Source organism: Dromaius novaehollandiae, chromosome 11, assembly GCF_036370855.1.
Source record: "Dromaius novaehollandiae isolate bDroNov1 chromosome 11, bDroNov1.hap1, whole genome shotgun sequence".
NCBI lineage: Eukaryota > Metazoa > Chordata > Aves > Casuariiformes > Dromaiidae > Dromaius > Dromaius novaehollandiae.
The window spans coordinates 9,786,180-9,811,697 of record NC_088108.1 but is presented as its reverse complement, the minus strand read 5'-3'; the positions used below and the strand labels follow the sequence as shown (position 1 = coordinate 9,811,697).

The 25,518-nt window shown below is 42.0% G+C and overlaps 1 protein-coding gene across 12 annotated transcripts in view; it reads right to left on the bottom strand.

Moving 5' to 3' along the window:
• Positions 1-6,963: 6,963 nt before the first annotated feature.
• Positions 6,964-25,518, bottom strand: part of KIAA1210 (KIAA1210 ortholog) — a 60,541-nt gene continuing 41,986 nt past the window's right edge. For 7 of the 12 annotated variants that reach the window (XM_064518218.1, XM_064518217.1, XM_026123104.2 and 4 more), the window contains exons 5-12: positions 24,716-24,874; positions 23,314-23,379; positions 18,877-19,086; positions 17,677-17,779; positions 14,617-16,194; positions 13,711-13,862; positions 12,911-13,007; positions 6,964-9,112 (exon numbers count right to left, since the gene is read on the bottom strand). In XM_064518218.1, coding sequence (XP_064374288.1) covers positions 8,940-9,112; positions 12,911-13,007; positions 13,711-13,862; positions 14,617-16,194; positions 17,677-17,779; positions 18,877-19,086; positions 23,314-23,379; positions 24,716-24,874 — 2,538 coding nt within the window. In that variant the 3' untranslated portion in view covers positions 6,964-8,939. The other 5 variants (XM_064518213.1, XM_026123105.2, XM_064518215.1 and 2 more) reach the window with 5 other exon arrangements.

Here is a 25,518-nt window from a genome sequence, read left to right as displayed (position 1 = left end):
CTCTGACCCAGAGGCCCCGCGGGCCCCGCGTCCGTCGCGCTGGGTTGCGTTGCGTTGCCCTAGGCCGCCTCCGGCCTGCTGCCCCTTGGCGCCACGCGGCTGCGGGCACGGCACCGAGCGCCCGGCCTGCAAAACCCGGCCTCTGCCAAGTGCCGCGGGAGAAACATCTGCAAGGATAGCAAGGAGTGCAAAGAAGCTGACAGGAGGGTATTTTTAGTAAGAAACAGCCGTTAATTACATGTCAAGTCCTGAAGGGGCTGCTTAGAAAACACAGATATTTGTTCAACTGTTTTTCACTGTAGACTATCAGACAGTGAATTTGGGGCGACTTCCCCCAACGGCAGCATTGTTCTGGCAGAACTAGGGGGAGAATTTAGCCCTAAGTTATTTACTGAGATTTATTTTTGAGCAACAAAGAAACAAAAAGGCCCAGTTGTAGTCTTATTGATACCAAACTAATTCTGTTGGCCTCAGTAATTGGTTCCTGATTGACAGAGTTGTTCCTGGGATTGGAAAGAAAGCCCAAAGCATCACTTAGCACCAAAATCATTCTTGTTATTTTACATCTCCTTGGAAAATTGCACAAAGTTTGTTCCTGTCTGAGTTAACTCCCCAAAATAAAAAAACCTCTTCACTGCAGTACCGTGGTTACAAACTCATACTGTTTATAAAAACAAATGCAAAAGTCTAGTGAAAATACCAACTCTGCTGGCCAAAACTGCTGATGTTTTTTGCTCAGTCAGCACAGAAGAGCATGTGTGTGGCGGCAGCAGGTTGGCAGAGGCCCGAGGGTGCCCGGAGCTGCCACCTCACCTGGCAGCAGAGCTCGAGGCCGGTTTGAACCCGGAGCCACGGCTCGGTGCTGCTGGCCCGGGTGGCCAGGCCGCCGCAGCAGGGACGGCGCCAGCATCATGCCACCAGCTTTCCAGGGGTGCAAACTGTCTTTCTAACAGAGCAGCGCGCCCTAGAAATGAATTCATCATGACATTACGCCTCGCTCTCGAGCCAGCCCCCCAAAAGAGAAATCTGCATGAAAAAGGATGAGATAAAATAGAGGAAAAAAGCACTAACAGATGAAAAACTCACTGAACTGAACTGCACTAAATGCTTCGGGCCAAATCAGCTGCATGCAGTCATAAGGCCATCTGTGCTTTACAAAACCTACTAAACTAAATTAATTAAACATAGTATGAAAGACACTAGAGATCACATCTGCACAACTACTGGCAGCAGCTCATTCATGAGCATCCCTAAACTGAAGCTGCACAAACATTTATTTCACAGTGTTGCAGTAGAGAGGCTTCTGACTGCAAGTAAAGCAAAACACGCAGCAAGCAGTGTGCCTGCTGGCGTGGATGCAAGCACGCTGCACGGAGCAGCTGCTCTTCATCTGACTTTAAAAGAACCCCAGAAGTGACCTCTTAAACTTGGCTTTGGAGAAGACGTGTTTGCTTGGACCTCCTGGCTGACATCATCAGCTCTTTCAGACACACCATTTGGGGGTGCAGCACCCAGGACTAAGACACTCATACCCAGCAAGTCTAAGCCAAACGGCGGTGCGGGACTGATCGCAGCCCCAGTGCCACGCTGGGCTGGTTACCAGCCCTGGACCCCAGGAGCCAGGGGAGCACCCAACTCCCTCCCCGCAAAGGCGATTGGACCCAAGACCGCAGCAGCACGCTTTGCCACAACCGCCCATGCTGCTGTAACCTCCAAGTTGTACTCTCTGAGCTCGCGTGACTTGAGAAGTGCCACGGCAGCGCAGAGACTGGCCCTTTCCCGAGGTTCCTGGAAAGGACACAAAGCGAAGGTCGCTGCTAAGGAGAGCTAACCCCGGACTCTGGGGATGGCACCAGGAAGGTTGCAGTCCACTGCTTTTAAGGAAGGTCAAATAGTGGGAAAATTAAACTTACCCATTCCATTTAATTTATCTAGCAATTAAAAGGTATTTCTAGTCAGCTATGCAGGTGAAATATGCAGTTGGAAGGAGAAACTGTACAAATCCTCTTAAAATGACTAAGGGAGATACCAGTGTCTTCATCTACCGAGTCTCAGACACCAGCAGTTATATAAGTAACTGCTCTTTCACGTGCCATTCCTAGCAATGTGTTTAACTTGACTACCAAAGGAAGCAATGTACTGATCTTTTCTGAAAGATTTTCTTCCATTTTGCTTTACTCCTCTTAAGAGGGGTCACATTCAGTTTCCACCACGGGCAATCAAGATCAGGACTAGCCCTGCAGTCCACTTTCCAACTCTGTCAGTCCAAGCCCTGGCCCATTACTGACCTATGCTAAAGTGCTTTGCAGAAGTTGTGCTTTAGTAGAGAGTCATGCTCTGAAACTATTGAACAAATAGCAAATAATAAGTGATGCTGATTCTTTTAGCATTTTACATGCAATGTACATATAGCCCCATTTATTATTCTACCACAATATGTAGCATTTTTCCTGTTGCTTTCAAAATAAGAGCTTTGGCTGTGAGGTAAGGAGGCAGTTATTTTCTTAAGAGATCATAACACTAAGAATGCTCACATATTAAGCTGTTGTGTCAAAATGACAAAAGTAAAACGAAGCTCTGTTTTCAAGCACCTCTGATTTCCTTTCGTACAAGTACAGATCAGGTCATTCATCTTTGGGTTGAACTAACTCTCTTTACCAATGAGGTGGTCTGCTAAAAGGGAAAAGACCACATATATTCTTCTTCTTTAGAAGATGATTCTGGATCCAAACAGAATGAACACCCGTTGTGTTTAAAACACAGCTCTGATTATTTAATGTAGATGTATCCTAATTTGTACATCCAGCTGTGACAGAAAAGTCCATTTATTTACTCCTGGATCAATAAAACATACTTCCGCAGCTCATGAAGTCTGGTGAATTTACTTCATCCCACATGCACAACTGGTAAAACGCAGACTTTGGGGGGGGGCACATCACCATTGCTGCTGCACGATGGTCACCTTGCTCAGCTGCTCTCATCACCAGGGGCAGCTGGTATTTAGGACAGCAGGAATGACGTGCTCGCTAGGAGCCAGCCAGCAACGTCTCCTCCTGCCTCGTCAGCTCCCTATGGTGCCAATGACATCATTAGGGAAGGTTGCTGCAAGTAATTCAAGTTCTATGGAAACAAAACACATCCAAGACTTAGACCCTTTCCTATGCATCGCTGCAGTTGCTACATTGACCTTATTGCGTAATTTGGAAAAAGTTACTTAAATGCCACAGAAACATATTCCTGAGCAGTGTGAAAAGCTTCTAATTTTAAAACACTCAGCCTCACTCTTCTGCTTTGGAAAAATACCTGCAAATCAAAACTAATTTGGAAATGAGAATGGGATAATACGGAAAATGTGATGAAATTAGCTTAAATTGCTTACTGATGTAGGGAAAAAGTGATCTTTGAACAGGGCAGTGCTTCCTGTATTAGTAGATTCCTATAACATATGGCTGATTACAAAAGAAATTAAATACAGAATGTTTTTCATCCCACAAATAAGAAGTAAGATTGAGAGAGAAGCTATTTTTTTTTAATAGAAAAATACCGAGGCAGACAGAAGAATGGCTGGACTGAGACAGTTTCAGGTACTGAACAATCTTTTCCACGTGGATTATTTATGTCAACCCCTGTTGTTGCCTCTTAATTTTTACATCATACAAAATTTTGATGTCAATTAATTACCCTACACCCCACCCGTTTTCATACCTACTTGTTGTTTAGTGGCTAATTTGGTTTACAGATCAGTCTAAGAACTGATAGTTAATATTCCTGTTTACATAATCTACCTGTAGATTTTTCTTCTTTCAATTGCCTCAAAAAATAAACAGCTATTAAAAAATAGCTTATTTTTAAACCCCTCCTAGCACAATGATAATAATAGCATCTCACATTTCAGTAGTCAGTAATCTGCCTTACAAGTCAGGAGAAGCTGCTAAACTTCGGCTTAGTTCCCTCCTAAGAAGCTGCACTTCTTAAACACATAAATCATAGAGCAATTCTATATAAAGTGCTGCACTGCTGCCGACTCAACTGGCAGCTCACAGCATGCTTTGATCTGCAACATAATCAAGGCATTTACCCACTCACTGTGGTCCAGAGTAAGGAGAGAGGCTTGGTGACACAGTGTTACCTCTCTGGCCAAAAGACATGGAAAGGTATGAATTGCATCAGTTAAAGAAAAAGCTAGTGATGGCAGGGTGCATCTCCAATGCATTTCTATTCCTTTACAAGAAATCTGAAGTTCTGCTTCCATATGCGCAGGGGCAGCAGATGCATGAAAAACTTTTCTACTCAGAGACCCCCTCTCAATACCTTTCCTTGGGCTTAGGCACACCCCCCAGGCAAAAGTAACTGGAGTTGTAGCTTCCCTCTCCAAGCTTTTTATTTCTCGGCTTGAACTGTTATTCTTCCACGGTCGCTCACCTTCATCCAGCTAAGCCTCTCCATCCAGCCAGCCTGAAATGCATGAGCAGCCTCTTCATCTGGGCAGATGCATGTTCTTGTGCTCAGAGTTCAGAATTTGAATTTTATTTCACCTGCCCGCTTCCACAAAGGATGTTAAAAAAAAAATCCAATTGAAAACAGACGTTTCACCCAATCACTGCAGCAAGAGCTAATCCAGCCTGTAACAGCAGCAATAGCCTGTAACTAGTAGTGCTGCTTTGGGTACCAACACTTCATCACAGCACAAAAGACAGAGAATGCAACAGCTTTCACTGGCAAGAAATCAAGGCCAGAATCCTGAACTCAGATTCCCCACACGTGGCATGTTGCACTAATTACTAACATTTTAGTGATGGTTGATGAGACATGTCTGCCAAATCTTACAACAAGGTAACTCTCTAATATAAGAACAGGTAGGCTAACACACACTAGAGGAAAAGAGAAAGGGAGATGCGTGTCTTATTAGGCTGCTAATCACACTGCTGATTACCAGTATGCTCCAGGTGTATCACTTCCAAGTACCAGTTCTAAAGGACAAAGTATCTTCCCAGGCCAATGTCTTTCCTCTGTGGATCTCAAAAGCACTTACCAGAGCAGGTGGGACCAACTCAGGATTTATTACCTTCCTAAGCTGAGAACTTCCACTGTAATATTTCCAAACAAACTAACTATATTTAATATTTTAAATCACTGCACTTAAAGAGACACAATGTAATACTAGTTAGGGGGACCCTCTCTATCCAAACTTTCTAACATGAAAACAGCTAGTGCTTTCAATATGGTTAATCATTCCCAACTATTCTAAGACCTTCCTGCTAACTGTGGTTATTGAAATGAGTGTTGGCTCCTGAGTTATATGTGTATTTTACAGTGAATTGTTTGGGGCTATTGAAGGAGATGTGTACTCAACATTAGCAACGAGTATGTTGTTGGAGTTGTGCTGGGGCAAAAGTGTGTGACTTCGAGGTTTTAAAGTCTTTTTCCTTGTTTAATCTTATTCTTTTCCTTTTGTCCACAAACCCAGTTAATTCCAAGTAGATCCACAGCTGGATGGTAACAGGTTCTCTTTTGGCCCTAGCCTTTACAGCTCACTGTTAGAGCTGGAGGAATCCCCATATTCATCATGTAGGTGTGTGCTTGCCAAGTTGCAGCTTTTCTCTCTCACCTCTCCTGTAAAACCATCAGATTCCCCATCTGGCTGGGATGAAGATCAACTTCTAGCCAGGCACCAGTTGTTCTAAGCAGCAGAGTTAAAATGCCAAACTGCAGATGCCCTTTTTGGACACATTCACACCTCTTCCTGCACAGGACTGAAGTCACCATGCAAGCTATCTTTCCCCATGGTTGTCACCAATTTTCAGTGGCTTCTTGTAACAACAGAGAAGCATTTTCCTGTATTCTATAGCTCAAAAAACTTGATCAAATCACAAATAGAAATACACTTCTCTCTCTCCCTCAGACTCCTCTTATCAATGAAAGCCTCCAGCCTGCTCACTGTAATAGTGTACACATAAGTGAACGCATACCGAAATCTGCCTTCTGTGGCACTGTGAACCCTCCTGTACTCCTTGGGGATGGCACTAGCACCCTCTGCTGTCACTTAGCAGCACAGAAGTCAGCTTAAAGCCGAGAGCCTGTACTGTGCACAGGGAACTTGAAGGACAGCTTTCCAGATCCTTCACTGAAGACCGAACCATAAAACCTCAAAGTGATGTTCTGCAATGAACTCTGCACTTCACGGCAGCTTATTTTCAAAGACAGTGACTGTGTCCGGAAATAATCATGATTTTTTTAAAAACACCCAAAATGAGCTTATTATAGTAATTATTTGCACTGATAAAACACCTAAAAGCTACACGTGGACAACAGGAAGTCAAAGCCATACTAATATGGCTACTAACTTTCATAAAAGGATCATTAAATCACTGACGTTTCAATGTTTCCCTTAAAGCCTCAGCTTCTAAAGTCTTGTGATTACATGAGACTCAAGTTTTGATTTTTCCGCTGTATGTTTTTTGTCCTCTTGGTTGCAGAGAAAAACTTGAAAATGTTCACTTCAAAAGTCCAGAAGGCAAGTAAATGCCAAATGTAGGATTACATGAGTCTCATATGCTTTTTTTTTAAGCAATCCCAAAATGTCTTAAAGCAGCTGGTTAGGAATACTGAAATACAATCAAATGAGTATTTGCAAGGCTTCATGAGATGGTAGCAGTGCTGGCCCTCAAGCCAAGCCATGAACTGGAGGAGCAGTAGCTCCAGAAAAAAAGGAGGGCCATCAGCTCAGGTGATGGCTTTTTAAACTCCCGTAGATAGATTTAGAAAAGCTCCTGAGTCTGTAACCACAGTTTCTGAGCAACTGTGTTGATCGGTCCTAGGCCACACAGATTAAATCATCTCAGAATAAGATCTATGCAGTATATCCATATAGAGTGTCTATAATGTCCAAAGCCTTTTTAAAATTTTTTTCTTAGTGAATGAGGACCATCAATTACTCTTATTTTCCCAGGAATTATATCACCATCACTGATAGCAGTGTTTAATAGTAAACCAATTACAGGGAATGGAATACAAAAAGGGTTCCTTTAAGGCAAGGATTAAAAAAACATATATACATATCCAACAAAAAAGACAGAATCAATATTAAGATCAAAAGCAACACAAGGAAAGAGAGATTTGAGTATCATCTGCAGCACTTCAGGTGAAGGATCACAATCCACACTAACAAAAAGAGAAGAAAATTTGCAGAATATAGAAAAGCATATACTTTACAGAGGGTCAGAGAGCTTGTAATGGAATGTCAGCTGTACAAAACTTCAGGAATCAAAGCTTAGTATGTTCTTTTACATTACACTCAAAAGTTTCAGAGAAATACAAATACTTTTGTTCTTTGCAAGAGAAGATATGCTTCTTAAAATAGAGAGAAACAAGTAGTAATATAGGCCTGGATTACCAAACTGATTGTGAAACCCTTGCTCTTTCTGATGTTAATATACATAAACAGAATCTATAGCTTCAGTGGGCCTATTTGAGTAAGTTTTCACCTATATAAAAAAGTTTCATAGTCTAGCTCCTAATTAATACTGTGTTCGAATTTCAAGAGCTATATATTTAAATGCAGGCCAGAATTGTAAGATCAAAGTCCTGTCAAGGAGCTGATCTGAAACCAACATTTTTGCTTTGTTGCTAAACTTGTCAATAGATAACATTTTCCTTAAACATACCTACCAACTTGCTAAAAACAGTCCATCAGCCAGGTCAGCCTTGAAATTCTGCCCTGACTGTAAACAAAACCTGCTTTATAAATGTGCAATGCTGCAAAAAATAAAAAAGGATCAGTAAGTACCATTGCCATTTAAACCACTATCATCATTTTCCAAATTTCTTTTTCAAATGTCTGCTCCCCTCAAAGTCAATGGCAAAACTCTTGTCAATTCAGTGATTGCAAGGCTAGGCCTTGAAAGAATAATCCTTTCCCAGATGCACATTTTTAGATAGATGTTGAGGTTTTGGTTAAAAATTGAGGAGGCAAGCAAGAAAGCAGATGACCTTTGCTCACTAACAGTAAATACACCTGTCTAAATACACAGCTAAATGAACATGGACAGCAGTGGTGGTTGCTGCAAACAAAGATGCCACCTTCTGGACCGCAATTATTCTCCATCCCCAACACACCATTTAGGAGAGACAACTGGCTGAAGAATTTCACAAAAAATCAATTGCTTTTTGCCATAATTAAAGAAGGGACTTTTTTTGATATAAGGCCCAAACTCAAATTATTCCAGATTTCCAAAGGTGTAACCAAGCGCAGAGCGTGCCCTAGAGAGCAGTGGTTCTCTAGCGTGTGGAAGAGAACAGCAGGCGGGTGGCTCTGGGCTCTGGGCCACTCCAGCAGCCATCAGCGTGCAAGGCCCAAGGCCCTGACTTCAAACCACCTGAAAAATAGAATGACTCCAACTCATACGACTGTTTGGATCCTATGGCTTATCACAAAACAGATCCATTAACAATCAGAAGCAAGGTCAGACTGCCCATCTCAGAGCATCAGATAGAGAAGTGCTATGACATCAACGCCCATGAGTCATGATGTGTCAGTGCTGAGCACTACATCTATTTTAGAGCACACATTAATTTCCTATCCAAAGCCAAATTTCACAAAATACTGTATGGTTTGTGGAAACTTTATAAATATATTTTGAAAGAGAAACATTGAAAAAGCCAGAAGCATGTCTTCTTAGAGCATCAGTGTTTTTTAGTCAAACATGTAAGTATATAACAAATTGATCAAGTTTTCCTAGTATTTGGTAGCGGGAAATGCTCAGCTTCCTAATACTTTAGATTAAGCCCTCAATGGTATTTCTTCATTGTGTATTTACACGTAACACTATGGTCAGAAGTTCTAAGGCTCTTATTTCTCAAATAATGGTCACAGTAAAGAAGTGATTAAATGGAGTTAATGCAGCTATTGGCAATACAAAGAAGGATGCTCAGGTCATTTGCTATTGTACAATCTGGGGCATTTCACTCCATGCTTTGGCTTTCTTCTTGGCCAGGGATAGCCATGGTGGTTCAGCAGGGCTGCATGATGTCATTGGCAGATTAGAAGAGTGTCTTGTTTCCTTTCCAATAGCAGGAATCACAGACGCTTCCTGAGCAATAGGTCCAACTTTACCTGCCAACAAGAAGATATCCATCATTCAGCAGAAGGCTAAACAGTTAAAACTCAGTTTCTGCCAATAATTTTTCCCTCTCTCTCAAGCAATTATTTTACAGTCCAGAATGTCTGTGACTCAAAAATAAAAGTCAGAGGAATTGCTAACTTGGGTATGGGCTAGTATTAGCTGGTCCAGCTGCAACAATGGCTAGGACTAACTATTGCAATGGAAAAGTTGATTCTAAGCTGTCAGAGAATAATCTGCCCTTAAAGGAATCTTCTCCTGAGGCCCAAGAGAGAAGCAAGTATCTAATTCCTGATATATGAAGTTCTTCCAAATTCTTCAAGTGTGTGGAGATTATAGCCCCAGATATTCTTGCTATTCATATTCTTGGCTAACTTCTTTCTTTCTTTTCTCCTTTCCTTTCAAACCCTTAGCTGCCATGACGGCGCACAGCAAGGAGTTCCACAGGCTTATTCTGCTCTGTGAGTGCAAGATCTAGAAATGAGACTCCTGAGCATGCAAGAAAATGAAAACTGAGTATCTGCAGGGCAAGGCTCACTGAGGGATTAAATTAACTGGTGTATGTTTTTCAACACTGAGAAGTCTAAAGATTTATTTTTCAGTCTTCGCTGCTAGCACAAATATTCTTACTCCAGCAACACTATTAAGTACAAGGTCAAATCAATGCTTTATGTTCTTAGATCTGTAAACCAAGAAGGTGGGATGCTTGTGGGGCTAAATCTTGTTTTTCATGCAGCCTAACACAAGCCTGTCATCCTCAGAAAGGAAGGATAAATGCAGATAACATTCCTAGTATCTTCAATAACGCTTCAAGCTACCATTTAGAAAAGGCCTCCTCCATCCATCTTGCCTAAAGATTTTCAAGCTTGATGTCTTCAGACAGACTGCCTGCGATGGGGCTCTGCAGAATGCAGCTCTGAACAGATGTAGCTCTCATCTCTTGCGACACAGTTCACAAGTCTGTCAATGTTGTTCACCCTCTCTCTCCCGCCATTCCAACCCAGGCAGTATTATATCTCCATGTATAACTCAGAGCCTGGGAAAAACCCAAACATTTTCTCGTACTTGATTAGTCTGTGTGAGGTATGTGGCAGACAAGATGAGGCTGCTGTGCTCCAGCACAAGAAAAGGGGCCACATGGGGACTTAAGCAATGTTAAGTTCATGAACTTTGCTCCTGCTTGAATTTAAATCAATGAAAAATGCCCATCAGCTTTGCCAGTCACACCCCTAGGCAAAGCCACAGAAGTTCCTACCTCCACTCAGGAGGTCTCCAGTCTTTTTTACAATCCTGGCTCATTGGTAGTTCTTGCAGGGTGCAAGCTACACTTAGGACTGCTGGAGGATGTATTACTATCCAGCTAGAAAAGGATGCAGCTCCTCATACACAGTACATTTTTCAGAAGTGAACTTATGTCTTATTGAAAAACTGATTTTGGAAATGGATTTGCACACTTTGGGAGACTTTCTTCTTTGTAATAAGTAAAAGTGAGTCTCAAACCTTTTTGCACGCTTTCAACAGCTTAGGGTAAAACAAAAACCAAAATGGCGGCACATGCAAATTTGAAGGAAGACAGGCTTTGGGGCAAACCTCACCATGCTTAGGGTGAAATGAAAGTAAGAGAAGAGACAAGCTTAGTAATCTCCCCTTGGTTATAACATGGGCTGCTATGCAGCAATAACAAAAAAGTCACACTCAGTAAAGTAAGGATCTGATTTCTTGAAATTCTCTTCCAAACTTGGCTGACCTTGGGCTGTCCTTCCTCTTGCTGCTGTGTGCAGGATGTGTGCATCACACACAGAACCTCAACCATACATCAAGGGAGAAGAAAACTGCTGACAGTTCACATAAACCAAAAAACAAGAACCAGATTAGTAACTCCTCTGCATAATAAACCTACATCCTTTTCATCCCCAGCACCTTCACCCAGACAAATTCCTGTCTCTACTAATAGGAACAAAATCAGAGAAGAGAAGAGTTTACATGTGGGATTCCTGCTTTCCTGTTAATGTGCTGACAGTGCTGAATGTTACCTTAGCAACAGGGCATGGCTTTCTGAGCAGTTGAAGAGTGGCGATTTCCTTAAACATCAGCACTGGTCAGAGCTCTTGGCGATATTCAAAGGGTGGAAGACTAGAATATCCCTGTATATTCTATCCCTGGAGGGGAGGAAACAGTCACTGGATGTCAGGAAACTAGGCCAGTTCTCGGGAAGAGGTGATGCAGAAAAATTTTCAGTACTGCTGCAAGGCTCACAAGTGGTATGAGTTCTAGTAAATGAGTAGCGGTGCAAAGCCAAATGTCCCTGCAGTACACAACTCCACTTTGGATTTCCACTGGAGGCTGCTTGGCCTCCAAGGTTTAGACCTTGGCAGGTGCAGAAGTGCAATCTGTTTGTGCCAGCCTTCCAAAGGAAAACCTTCTAATCCAAACAAAAATTTTGGCCTGTTTAGTTTTCATCCCTCACTTTGCACCTGAAGCCATAATATGAAGCTGGCCTGTAACAGAGCCATTTTTAAAAAAATTGTATTTTAATCACACACACACAGTTAGGCTGGCAGCTGACACCAGAATCTGCCTGGTGATGCACACTCTTAGCTGGTCAGCTATCTGTAATAAGGGGAGGAGGTTTATTTCACAGTACCTGTAGTTTCAAAAACGGATGAGACAACAGGTCTATAAACAGATACTACAGGGAGCAGGCAGGGATGTATCCCCTAACATCCCTAATACAGCAATTCTGGATGCTGGTGGATTATAAGGAGAAAGGACTGCAGAAAGTGATCAGATGCACGTGCTCTCTCTAGACAGCATCTCTTACTGCCAGTGGCAGAGACAGAAACCTGGATCAGATAAGCCACTGCTTGTACACAGTGGAGCATTTCTTACACTCTTAGGGAGCATCTGAAATCAATAGCTTTCAGCTAGCACAATATGCTTTTACAACTGAAGAACTGGCTTATCCGTACCTAGCTGGAGCATATCTCTGAGGTTTGGCACCACACTGAGTATGCAGGGAAGGATAAGCTGCAGCCCAGCAGTAGCCCTGGAAGAGGTACATGAGTCACGATGTCTGAGTCACACTCTTCCCCTGCATCTTTCTTACAGTCACAGAGAACAGGGCAGGAGAGGGGCCATCCAATCTCTCTGCTCACCCACGGGTGGAACTGACTCTACCTGAATTATTCTTGACACATGTTTAAATAACGTCTTCTCAAAAACATCCAGCAATAGAAACTGCACACCTTCTGTAAGCAATCTGTGCTGCACTTCACCACCTTTATTGTTAGAAAGTTTTTCCTAATGTCTAAGCTAAATATCCCTTGATGCATTTTAAGCCCACACCAGGCATAAAGACTAGTCTCTTCCTCTTTGCAGCAAATTAAGTCTTCTTCTCTAGACTAAACGGCCCCACTCCCATCAGTACTCCCTGGCTGACTGCAGGTCTAGAAGACCTGACCTTTTTCACTGCTTTCTTCTGGACACTCTCCAACTTCAACTGCTGCCTGGAAAATACTCTTTAGTACTGACCTCTACCAATAGTAAATCACCATACTGTTTATATGCTCCTTCATGAACTGACAGTAGAGATAAAGTTCTTCATTCGCCTTCTCTGGCAAGCAAGCAAGGCAGTGCATTGCCTTATATGCAAACCATTGTCTGAACAGGCCTTATATAAAGTGTGCTGATGACCAAAAAGGCAGCGATCTGCCCCCCTGCCACCCACCACCTTCACCACTTACTGGTGAAAATTGTAGCCACTATGTAAAGAAGTGGACAAAAGAGAATACCTGCTGCAGCAGACACACTGGTCTTCATTTGCAGTTTCTTTTCCTGAGAGCTCAAGCTGGGAGGTGCGCTCTTCCTCAATACGTTCTCACTAGCTTGCTACAAGAGGGGGAAGAGCAGAAATGAATGCAAATGAGGAACCCACCAGCCACTTGCACTCAGAAAGTTTGCCCTCAGAGTCCTGGCAGCACTTCCAAACCTGACTGTAGGAATGCACCAAAAGCCAGTAAAGGAAGGCTGGGAACAGCCTCTGAGAGGGAAGGAGAGGGAAAGAAAGAAGACTGTTATAAATACAGGGTTACTGCACATGCAGGCAGGTTATCCTCTCTGTCTCACAGATGGGGAAACTGAAGGGCTTGCCCAAGCTGCACAGGAAATCTATGCAAAAGCCAGTGGAAAACCCAAACTGTGGGTACACAGTCTCTGAGGCAGTGCACTGTATGCTGTCTGTAGGTCACCAATACTGGGGAAGCTACTGCAACTCACAGCAGCTCTCAGGCTGCCTGAACACATGCTGAGCACCAGTCAAGCTCTGAGAAGGCTCAGCTCTGAACAGTGCAAGGGAACATGTAGAAGGATCCAGCACTGAAACCAATGACTCATTTGCACACCACAGTCACATGTTTGTGACTATTTGCATCAGCCGTCTGCTACAATACATTTTAGAGCCCAGTCCTGAAAATTTGTCTATGAGTAGTGCTAACAACCTGCCTGCCATGAATGTCATATTGAGCAGTTTGCACAAGTACCCAGGCAACCTGGTGCAGGATTCACATCCATGCAACATTAGTCTATACTCTACCTCCTCTCGATCCACTTTGGTCAAAGCTTTGTCTTCAGCTTTATGTTCTTTGGCAAGAGGGTGGCCCTGGAAACCCTTTTGTTTTAGTTTTGCCATGGAGACCCAAGCTGGTTCAGAGGAAGCAGTTTCCAAATGTGGAGAGGAGACTTTTTCTATAAAAAAAGCATTTCTGAAGTGAAGAAGGGATTTAGGTCAAGTCAGTCTAAAGCTAGTGTTTTGTGTTTTAAATCCTTCAGCATCTGTAATACCCTTTGAACAGTGTGGAGATAAAATTACCTTCCCTGATGATTCTGTCCTTGGCAATAACTGTTTTTCTGTTTATTCTGGAGTTTTTGACCTGACTGTGCTTCCTTTTAGTCAATGGCAGAACTCCCACTGAGACCACTGTGAACCGGATTTTGCCTTTGAAACAACATCCTCACACTGAAGATTAAAGGAGTATGATAACCATTATTTTTTCATGGAGGCAGTAAAATACAGGCCACCTTTTCACTTTTCAAGTATTTTAAACCAAGTGATTGGAGAAAAAAATCACATCTAATACAATTCCTAGTTAAGTTTTCAGCTGTCACAATCTGAAAAATTAACTACAAAACATCAGCAAGTTTTAAAAAGCGATGTAAAAACTCTAGCCGTATGTAGAAGCAGGTCATACCGAAAACATTTCAGATGCCCTCAAGCTATTATTCTGTTGTTATTCTTGCTGGAACACACCCCTCATTAAGATAAAACAAGAATTCCCTTGACCGGCCAAATTATCAAGCCAATTAAATTATGGAGCTGATGAACTCAAGGCTGAATTTGGTCCTATTGAAGAGAGTTCCTATCTTTTGTTTGCCACTCTCTCAAGGGTCTCAGAAGGCCACTGTTTTCTACAATGTTTGGATAAAAACAGAGCGTAAATACCTGAAGGTTTACTACCATTTTGCTTCTTTGCCACTTCTTCAGATTTTGTCTTGGGAGGATTTTTGTCTTCTAGGAGATCTGATCTTTTAACAAACAATTTTGTGCTAACAGGAAGGCCTGGAGATGGCTTCCCAGGACCAACTAATTTCTGATCCTCATGGACTGAAACAGAAGAAACAGTGGGAGCAGCTGAGGGGATTAGCTTTGGAACCTCAGCACGGCTTTCGCTCTGGTACTTCAGTAATGAAGATGTTCTCCTTAGTCTGACCCCAAACGGGCTTTCAACATTTTGTGCTTCGTGGTCAGCCCAATCCATGGAAGAACTCAAATGCAAGTCACCGTCCTTACTATCTCGATCAAATCTATTGGAGTTGTTTTTTTCAGACTCCTGTATGACAGCATCAAAACGTGTGTGCTCTTTTGTTGTTCCTTCAAACAACTCTGGTCTTACAGGGGAGGTTGGGGAACTTCTGCTATAAGAATCTTCCTTTGAATTTGAACCCCCTGAGAGAGATCTTTGCCATGCTGGTGCAATGGTAAACCTAACTGGTTTAGCAGCAGCAGTCTTTAGTGGAGTTTTTATATTTTCTTCCAAAGATTGGCGCTCTCTTATTGTTTTTGTGTGAGAAGCTGTACTGCTTAACTGGTACTCTTTACTGTCATCATTAGAAGAGATATTACTCTTCAAGCCAGACAAACTTGAGGAGGCAAGACATCCAATGGAAAGCTTTTCAAAGGTGTGTGGTGTGCTGGTTTGTTGACTGCCTTCATCACCTTTCAAAACAGAGCAAGGTATTTCTGCTTTGAAACATACATCCAATTTACTGGGGGGCAGCGTGCAATCTGCTTCCAAGACAGATGCAGCAGCATCTGTTTTTGTTTCTGCATTGCCTTTGGATGACTGAAATTCCATAATTTCACAAGTTTCTTTATCATTTCTTATTCCTGAACTGTTTTCAGGATTCAAAACAGCCACTGCCTTGATGTCAAAAGAAGACCCTGAATTGGCTAGACCAACCTGTGAAATGCTCAGCGCAGGATCTGAGACAGAGTGGATAAACTGATTTTCACTAGCACTCAGGCAAGCTTCTACTTTGCCAGTAAACGGTGGATCCCCCTTTTCCCAGTCTTTGTCCTTCTGGTCCACAGATTTTGCTGATGACCTTTGTGCAACATCTGCCAATGTATTTATGTCTTGTGTTTCCATGCCATTGCTAAACGAGTCATCTGTTAGTACGTCTGGTAACAAAACAGCTTCTGCTTTAATTTGTTGAGATTCTGGAAGTGCAGACACTTCAGTACTGGTATTTTCCTGATGTAATTTCAATTCACCAGCAGATTCACCCAAACAGTACAGCACCTCTGCCCCGTGGTGTTCCTCCACGTACACTGGAGAAGCTGCCTTATTCTGATGGTCTGTGTCTGGAAGGCATGCATCCTCTTGCAACAAAGCACAAAAGTCTTCTGCCACAAGTGTGGAATCGCGAGAGTCAGGGGCAATGTCAGTGGGACTTGTTACAGCCGGTGTCTCCTTAGAACCGCTTCCTCTTGCACCATATTCTGTCTGGGCTGATAAGCCTATATTAAACAAAAGAGAAGTCTGCACTTTAAGGTTACAGCTCAAGGACCACCCATATCAGAAATTCATTCCAGACGGTGTGGTCATTTAGCATGAGTTATCCCTATTTGGCTGCCATTACAAGGCTGTTAAAAGTATATTTAGAAATGGTCTGCCCAGCTGAGGAGACTAACACTTTGTAGTTTAAATATACCTAAGCCTGGGAATGACTGAATGTCATTGTCTGCTGAACCTGCATCAGATCAGTTGATCAGTTGTCTGCTGAACTGGTATCAAATCATTTTCATGGCTGCTGAACATCTGGACAGCTGAGATGTGTCCGCACACACAGTAAGTCCGAAGCGTTTGTGAAGCAGCCCGAAGAACTACTGTGGTACAGGTGATTTGTGTATGCAGAGTCAGACCAGCATCTCCTCTGGGGAGTGGGTTTATCCTACCTCAACCATACAGTGCATGTACAGTAAATCTAACCCTCTCTAGGCACCTGGGACCCACTGAGCTGCACAGATTTCTGGCTGGGAAATTCAGGATAGAAGTATGACAGCAAATGACAGTCATAACTGATACCTTCAAGGGCAGTCTCAGGTCTGTGATATCCAAAATGGCATTTCTTGTTTTTGGATGGAGCCTGGCCTGAGGAACTGTACCCTTCAACACTGAACTCACAGTCCCTGTTAAATGCTTTGGGAATCACAGCTAATACTACACAAATCTTATACGGATCTTTCCATCAACAGACCTCAAAGCCCTTTATGAATGAGCCATAGATGCCCAACTACCAGAGAGATGGTATTTGTGTGCTCCATTTGTCACTCACTCCTCTGAAACAGTAGGAGTCCTCAGTGCCCAGCTGCTTCATATACAAACAGCAGACACTAATCCCCAGGGTTTGAGACACTTAATATCTCAGAGCACCAGGTCCCGAGTCTGCCTTGACAACAGAGTGCCAGCATTCCCACTATATCGTAGCATTACCATATAATACAATGCTAAAGATAAAAGCTTGCATGCCATTTTGGAGAAATTTCAGTTGTTCTTACAATGTACAATTGTTTTACTACTGACAATTAGTTATTATTCAAATAATAAGAGGGAGAAGTAGCAATGGAAGATATAGTAAACACAGGTCAACTAAAGTGAAATTATATACTTAACAGATGTAATGTTGAAGAGTTAAACATTTTCTGAGTTTCAAGGAACTCTGACCTCAGTCAGTGAGATCTAGCTGCCTCTGTAGCATAAGTACTTCTGAAAATACTACCTTTACCTAATTTCTTTTTTAATGCTACCCCTGAAGTTCACCATTCCAGCACACCATGTTGACTGGAGCACATGACTTTTTTCCTCATCACACTTCAGCAGCCAGGATTGGGTTTATGATATAAAACCAAAAACGGTGCCTAGCTTGATAGGATTTTCACTGTCAGCCACGTGTAGAAGAGTTTGAGCAACCAACTTAGCAATCCATAGGTCTGCATTACCTTCCCAATCACTTTTATGCTGGTCACTCTCGAGAAATTCTGTTGAATCTCCCTTCTTTTCTGAAGCTGCAGGAAGACAAGCTTCATTTTCCAGCTGGTCCACCTAATATGGTGCAGTAAGATGTTTTAATTAACGAATTATGCACAAAACTTGTATTTTATACACACACACATATATAACAAGTAGATATAAAATCCCCATACTGGAATTTACCAACACTGTGGGCAATGTACTATTCCAATTAAGAACTCAGAAATCATCCATGTTTTAAAATATCAAAGGCAGCCCACTGATCTCTCTTGAATCTCTGAAACATTCTGGGATTTCTATATTTTGAGGGAATGAGCCTGTTTTTAAGGCACCACCCAAGTTACACGGCCACATAGAACAGAGTAAGCCAGACACATTATCATCACTTCTGGTATCTGTGATTGCCACTCCACAACTGGCTTTGCTCCTTCAGCACTGCAGTTATATCAGCTGCAGCACAAAGAATATCCAGCAAAGATGCTGCAGGGCCCAAGTTGCTAAGAAAGCCTCATTCTAGATTTCACTCATCCTGAGTTTTCCTCCCCTCCTCCCTCCCAAAGTGCAGGAATTCGTCCAGGGCACTTCTAGCTCAAGGGAAGATTTTCATGCAGAGGGGGACATACAGCGTAGAAGAGTTGCTCCTTATTTCTGCTCGACACCCTCTTCCCTCTGGCAAACTCTGTCTCCACAGTGTGCTTCCTAGAAGCCAGGATGAGAAGCCTCATTTCTTCATCCATTACTACTCAATTTTTCTCTCTTAGGCCCCCATACACAGAGCCGCATTTCCTTCCAAGGCCTTTTGCTCTTTCCTTTGGCATACAAAATATTAAACTAAAGCTAATCTGAAACTAGAAATAGGCTTAGGCTTTTTTAAACTGAAAACTGGCTTTTCAAACAACAGGAATACTTTTATAAACGAAGTGCCACCTAGAACTTTTTTGACTAAATAATGAAAAAACAAAGTTGCACTTTTATTGAGTTCTGGTGAAACTGAAGCAGGTTTTCTGGTTTGGTGGAAATCAGGCTGTTTCCTTTCCTCCAACAGAAGAAGGAAAAAAGTAAAGAAATGTGGAGAAGGAAGAAAAGTGGACAAAGAAATATCTTAAATTAAAAAAAAAAAAAAAATCCATTTCCTTCTGCCCAGTGATTCTTCTCCAGAAAAGACTTACTTGGGTTTGCTGGTTCTTGTTGGCAAAGCCTTTCTGCTTGCGGGGGTTTATGGCAATCCTGTGCCTAGCTGCTGAGGTGTCCAGGCAGCTGAGGGGACTGGCAGGGATGGTGAAGTCAACGGGAAGGAAGCTGCGGCCCCGGGAGCCTGGGGCCCCAAGAGCAGCAGAGGACGAAGGACTGATGGGCCTAGAGGAATCTCCAGAAGTTATCTGTAAAACAAAAACACATCGGTACTCATTTTGCTTGGCTTCCCCACACCTCTGAAATGGGTTTCCTTTGCTAGCTCATTCCATTTCAGAAGCCTGAAATGGCTATATTTTTCGACATAAAACCCTCACTTTAACAGTCATGTCTAACGTCACCGCTGCATAGCCTTCAACTCCACTTGGTGTGTTTAGCTGTATGTTACACAGAAGTGGGAAACGTCTGGCTCTTCCTCTCCCATGGTAACAGTCTCAGCTATCCTTCCCAGTCCTTATCTGAAAAGCCGTTTGCAATATACGTGTGCGCCAGCAGGAGCCACTGGTGCAGTTTTTGTAACTGCCTTTTCATCCTGATATGGACACACATAGCAGGAATGAGTTATTAAAAAGCCACAAAAGCAGGATGGGTATTTGTTCCTCATTAGCTCTATTTCTAAGAAAGTCACCATAGCCACTTTGCTCTTTGAATACCCATCTCCCAGAAAAATCAAATGCTTCTCTCCAACAAGTAGCCCAGAACCATCTTTTAGGCAAAGTGATGTGCATCTCACCCTTACAGTCATGCTACTCTGGGGAACCAAACAGCTGTAGTCTTAGATTACACTATCAAAATAAAGAGTTGGCAGAAATGTTTGAAGAGAAACACCTAAACATGCAGTTTGACTGGTTTTGTTACTGGTTTGAAATGTAGACCAGACTTGCTGGAACATTTGCAAAATTACACACACATGTCAAAAAAGCTTCATTCAATGCAACATATGTGCTATTTTTCATGGTTTTGGCCATAAAACCAAGTGAAATATAGGTGTTTAAATGTGCTTTGTATTCAGATTTTGGCTGCGTTTAATCTTAAGATATAACACAGAGTTTAAAATATATATGCTGATGAAGTTTTAAAGATAACAAAACCATCTTCCCATCTGTTATACAAAAATTGTCCAGGTACATTGCTTTGTGTTTAAGAAAACCAAAAATTAATTTTGTTATGCTCTATTGATTATTTTAAGTTCCTAGATGAGAAATAAATCACAACAGAATGTATTAGGCCAGATACAGATCTCTTTTTCACAGTATGTAATTTTTTCATGAGAAGAAAGAAGAGCATGTTTAGTAAGTAAGCTAACTATAATTCTAAAAAACTAATAATAAACCTGTAAGGATCACTAGAACTTACAAAAATAACAACGCTGTTACTCATTTTTATATACTGCTTCTTCTGCTTTCCAATGTTAAAATTACAGTTGTATTTATTTAATATAAAAAGCCCCTGAGGCTAGTATCTGAGCCACTGCCATATACAGATGACAAAATCAGCTGTTATGTTTGCTTGTATAACAGCACCTGATTTTACAAGCTATCTGAACTAGCACCACCTGCATGAACTTTGCATTTCTACTTTATATGTAGGTTTCATAGTTCTTGCTTATTTTAATCCTGTGAGACCATCCATTCTTTTACAGCCTATGGCTTTCATCAAAGCCAGCAGCGTTTAGGGTTTGCGCTATAGCATTGTACACCAGCTGAAGATCTGTTCCTTGGTGACAGTAAACCTGTTATTAAATGATTATTAAAGGAGAATTTTGCCTTAACGGAGAACATTCCCTTCTCCACTGAGGATTCAGGAAAGTCTTCTCTCTCAGCACTGACTGAGAATAGTTATCTTCTCTCAAAGACAGTGATGCAGAGACAGGCTCTCCCTATTAGTGACTGAATGTAAGATAAATTTGGGGTTGGTTGGTTATTGTGCAGTTACAGGAGTCTGCACTGGAAAATGACGCAGCTAAGAGGGACATTTCCTAAAGTGTGGTTGTGCCAAGAAACTTTCTTCAGCCTCACAAGATGAGACTCTGCTTTGCTTTTAATCAGTCTGTGTTGAAGACGCCAACAAGGAAGTTAGATTTTGGTAAATGCTATCTGGCAAACGCAGTGTAATGCCGGTTACTGTCTCTGTAAAGTCACTTGCTGCTGTCTTTGAGTGACAGCCTCACATTTATTTTTTGATCAGTCAGAAGCCGTGTATTTATAAATGTGGAAGGCATTGAGAATTATCGTGGATGACACAACAGGGCTTCCCACAGAGGCGACAGCAGCATGAAGCTCTTGGAAAACTCAGAAAAGCAGCACAGGGCAAAGACATCAAGTTACTATCATTTGCAGCAGTATCAGTACAATGGTAAAAAGTAAACCACTACACTGTGTGTAACTCTTATGATTAAATCCACTCTTTCATTTACTTAACAAATAGCATTGTTAAACTGAACAACTGGTGTAGATTTCTTGGTGCTCTTCACCATTTTCTTCATATTTTGGAATGAGGTTATTCAGTTTAACAACCCACATGCTGCTAGTTTGAATTCTGGTATTACACGAATAGTTACAAATGTTATTGCAAAAATTACGATTATTTAGGAAAAGCTTTTTTATTTTAGATAAACATATTGGCAAGATTTCCACTAAGCCAACCTGCTGACTAAGAAAAATATTTGGGTAGAGGAACAAATATCATACTGTAGAGATGCTAGCAAGATTCCTAGTGAGTTGGGGAGAACAAGGAAGAGCTTTTAAGTAGGGGAATTCTGTGCAACATGGAATAGAAAGAAAATTTTCCCCCTGTCCTTCCTTTTCTTTCTTACAGGAGACGAGGACAGAAGACAGAAAGAGGTCAAAGACTTCAGAGCTAGAAAGAAAAGGGCTGTTTTATATTGTAAGGAACAACCAGTATGCAGGTTTGTAAAATGGAATATTTTACTCAAAATACACAACAGGAGCTGAGTTCATAAAATGTAAGTTGAACTAATAATAAAATACATATAATGAGGTTATTAAAAAATAATGACAATGAAAGTTACCTAAACTACTTAGGCCTCTAGAGCTGTCTAACTAACTGTCTACTACGAGAAGGAATATACTACTGTATCTTTCTACCCCAAAAGCAACTGAGCTAGAGATGATTGAGCAGGAGAGTGCCTGACCTCAACCATAGGAAAGCTGAGCTGGTCTTGCCTAAAGGCTGCTCTCTCGCTTCTCAAAGGCTGGCCAAGGAGAGAGTGGAAGGAAAAGCTTCCTTAGCAGAGCAGTTGGCACTAACAGTTTGACCCTCAGGATGCTGCCCCAGCTGCTTAAGGCCCTTGTTATCAGGAGGGAATAACCTAGGTACCCTGCTACCCGCCCCCTTTACTTGCAGGCTCCTCCCTGCTTCACAAAGGATTAATTTGTCCTCTCTCTGGTGAGCTTCTCAGACAGGGAAGCTGTATGGAGGACAGTAAAGCTTGGGACAAAATGACCCACAGCTCTTCTGTACCCCTAACATTTGTGCTTCTCAGCTAAATGGCAGATTAGATTGCTCATATAATGGCAAGGACTATCCCTTGAGTTGAATCAGCTTTGTCAGAGTGGTGGCTGCCTTTGGCACTGTCATTTGAGGTCCCCATTGGCATAGCTGTGCTCTGATGAGTCTTTCAGACATTATATCAAAGCTGGAGAGGAGGGCAATAAAAGTAAACCTCACAGGTCTGCGTTGAAAGTGTGAGGTGAACAGGAACTCAGGTCGGGTCCATGCAGCAGGGACAGTCAAGGTGAAAGGTCTCCTAGGCTCTTCTCCAAAAGTATCACCTCTGCTAACTGTTCCAGCTTGGTCAGGGAATAGACTGTGTTGGACTGACAGCAAGACTTGCTGCTTCTGAGCAAACTGCAAATTTACCCATGCTCTTTGCTTGTGGAATTTCTGGTGTTGGAAAGGGCTGATCCTGCAATCAGTTCCAGTGATGGCAGGGCATTGCCCAGCAGCCACTGCTGATGGGTAGATACTATTAAGCTATAACTACTGTTGGGCATTTAGGTCCTGGGGTGTGGAAGAAGTAGTGAATTGCTTTGCTGTATTTGTGTCCTACTACCTTGTAGGTCTGTGACACCGTGTCCAGTTTTTGGCTGTGTAACTTTACAGTCATACTGCATTACAGAGCTGGCTAGGCTGCTCATACAAATCATCTATCAATAGAGTTCTGCCTCCCTTTATGTTACCCACAAACAGGTTTCAGTTATTTACTGGGTTCTTATTCAAAATTCTATGAGAGGTACATTTCAAGTATACCTGCATCTACTACGGACTGTTCATGAACTGTTTGCTAGGATATATTCTCTACAGAATAGCTAAAAGAGTACTATATTGGCTCCACACAGACACCACACATGCTGTCTCAGGAAATTTTATTAGGAGGAAGAATAGCTATTTACCTGTTCATCTTCACTGTCTGTCCCGCCTAAACTCAAAGAGCTATGACGCTGAACAAGGTTGGAGGACTGTGGGATAAAATAAGGAAGAGGGTAAGTCAAGGGAAGTAACACACAACATTATCTGGGACTGAATATAGTGATAATTATGAGAAAATACAAGAGGAAAGATAAAGGAAGGGTCACTGCAAAGTCCCTACCTCACAGGGCAGGTTTCATTCCTTCAGTGGGATCAGACATAGAAAAGGGCGGCTTTATCCTGCTATGAGATATGCCACAAAGGTTGACTACAAAGAACAAAAACACTACGCTGGATATATATACAACAGGGCAAAGTACTTTAATGGGGAATTGAGCCGATGTATTTTTTAAAGTTATTTTAGCTTGTTGTTTTAAGATATTCAAATTTACAAATGCTAACACACTTAAGTCCCAAATCACGCATCTGCTGTCAGAAGGCAATTCTTAAGCAAGAACATAACCCATAACCCCTCTTTGAGTGCCATCAGGACCTGTTTTCATCATGCATATAGGACTCTCACTTTCCCGCTGATTCAACTAAAATCACCTTGGTTCTGAGCTATTTCATTCTAAAAAGAATAATTGTTTCAGATACTCCTACAGCCCCCACTATTTTTTTCTTCACTAGCTTTAAAACACACTAAACTATTCTGCTTTTATGGGTGTAGGAAACTGCCAGCCTCTCCACTTTGGAGCTGGAAGACATGGGAAGTTTGTCTGTGCAGTGCAGGTATCTCAGCTTGTTCTGGAACTGGAAGCAGTACAGTCACAGTAACACCGTATTCAACCCTGAACACTTCACTTTTTGTGCTTTCTGCCATATGGACCTACCTGCCGAGACTAACTTGACTGAAGGCACTCAGAGTTGCCATAACAACTGGCCTTCCTCTCCCTTCTCCTCTTCCCCTAGTGAGAGAGGTCACAACTGCCCCAGCACAGTACTACATAAAGCCATAGAAAACAGTGCTCAGAAGGGGTATTTGTAAGGCCAGTTCCTAGATAACTCTCACAGTGAGGAGTCCACAGTCCACCTCAGTAATTCATTCTAGCTCTAACTGATCCTCACCAGTGCCAGACAGACTTCTAGAAGCTTTTAAACCTGGAGACAGCTCTTTAGTGGAAACAGGCTTTAGTGGACCAAAGAATTATGCTCATTCTTCGTTGACAAATGTTTATCTGAAATGGGTAACTCTAGCAGTACTCTACGCAAACATCATGTCAGAGTACGGTAGGCTTGCGTAAAGGAAACTGTGTAAAAATGTCATTAAAACACATTTTAGTGAATGCAGAGGTTTTATGACAAGCAAACAGAAAGATCTCCCCCCACTCTAAACAAATTCTCTTCTCTGTGCAGGAGTTTGCTAAAGTGATGTGACGCTTGTACCTTGCTTGGTGAATCTGTCAGAACTTCATGAAGGCTTGAAATATCAGGAGGGCTTCTAGGTAATCCATCATCTTCAGAAACAGCACCTGCATCTTCCAGTTTCCTTCCGGTTATAACAAGAGGTGGCGATCCAAGCCTGATGTTCGGCTGCAACTGAAGCTGTAGTTGAAAAGGAGTTTAAAATACTGTCTTTCAATGGCATTACTTGCAGGGGACATTTTGGACACCTTTACCCAGTTACTCCAATTAACTGCACAGAATCTCTTGTTAAAAAGAAGTATATGAAGGAACAGGCCATCTACAGAAAACAGCCATTAATAATATTTTAATTACATTCATCGAGAACCTATCACTAGAGCTGGCTTCTGTGTAAAACTAAAATAAAACCAATTTTATTCAGGAAGTTATTAAAGACAGAAATTTCACCATCCCAGAAAAAAATTACACCAGTTTAGCTTAGTTTGAATTTAAAACTTTAAAAATTCTTTCAAATTTAAACATTTTTTAAATAATTATATGTACCAGGGTGCTCAATTTGTCCCAGAAAGTATTACCAGTCAGCAGTCCCCAACTCCAAGTTTACATGGACAGCTCTCCTTCATAAAACCCTTCCAAACACTAAGAGCTTGTCACTGGTCTCTCCCGCACAAGTAGCTGGGTCCCACCTCTTATACAAAGTCAATTTAATTCAGCTCCTGGTCCACCCCAACAAAACTTATTAGTTTTCCCCAGCATCACAGCCTGGTCCTGTCTGCAGCAAGAATGACAATGGCAGCCACGAATGACTGTTTTAAAAGGACTGT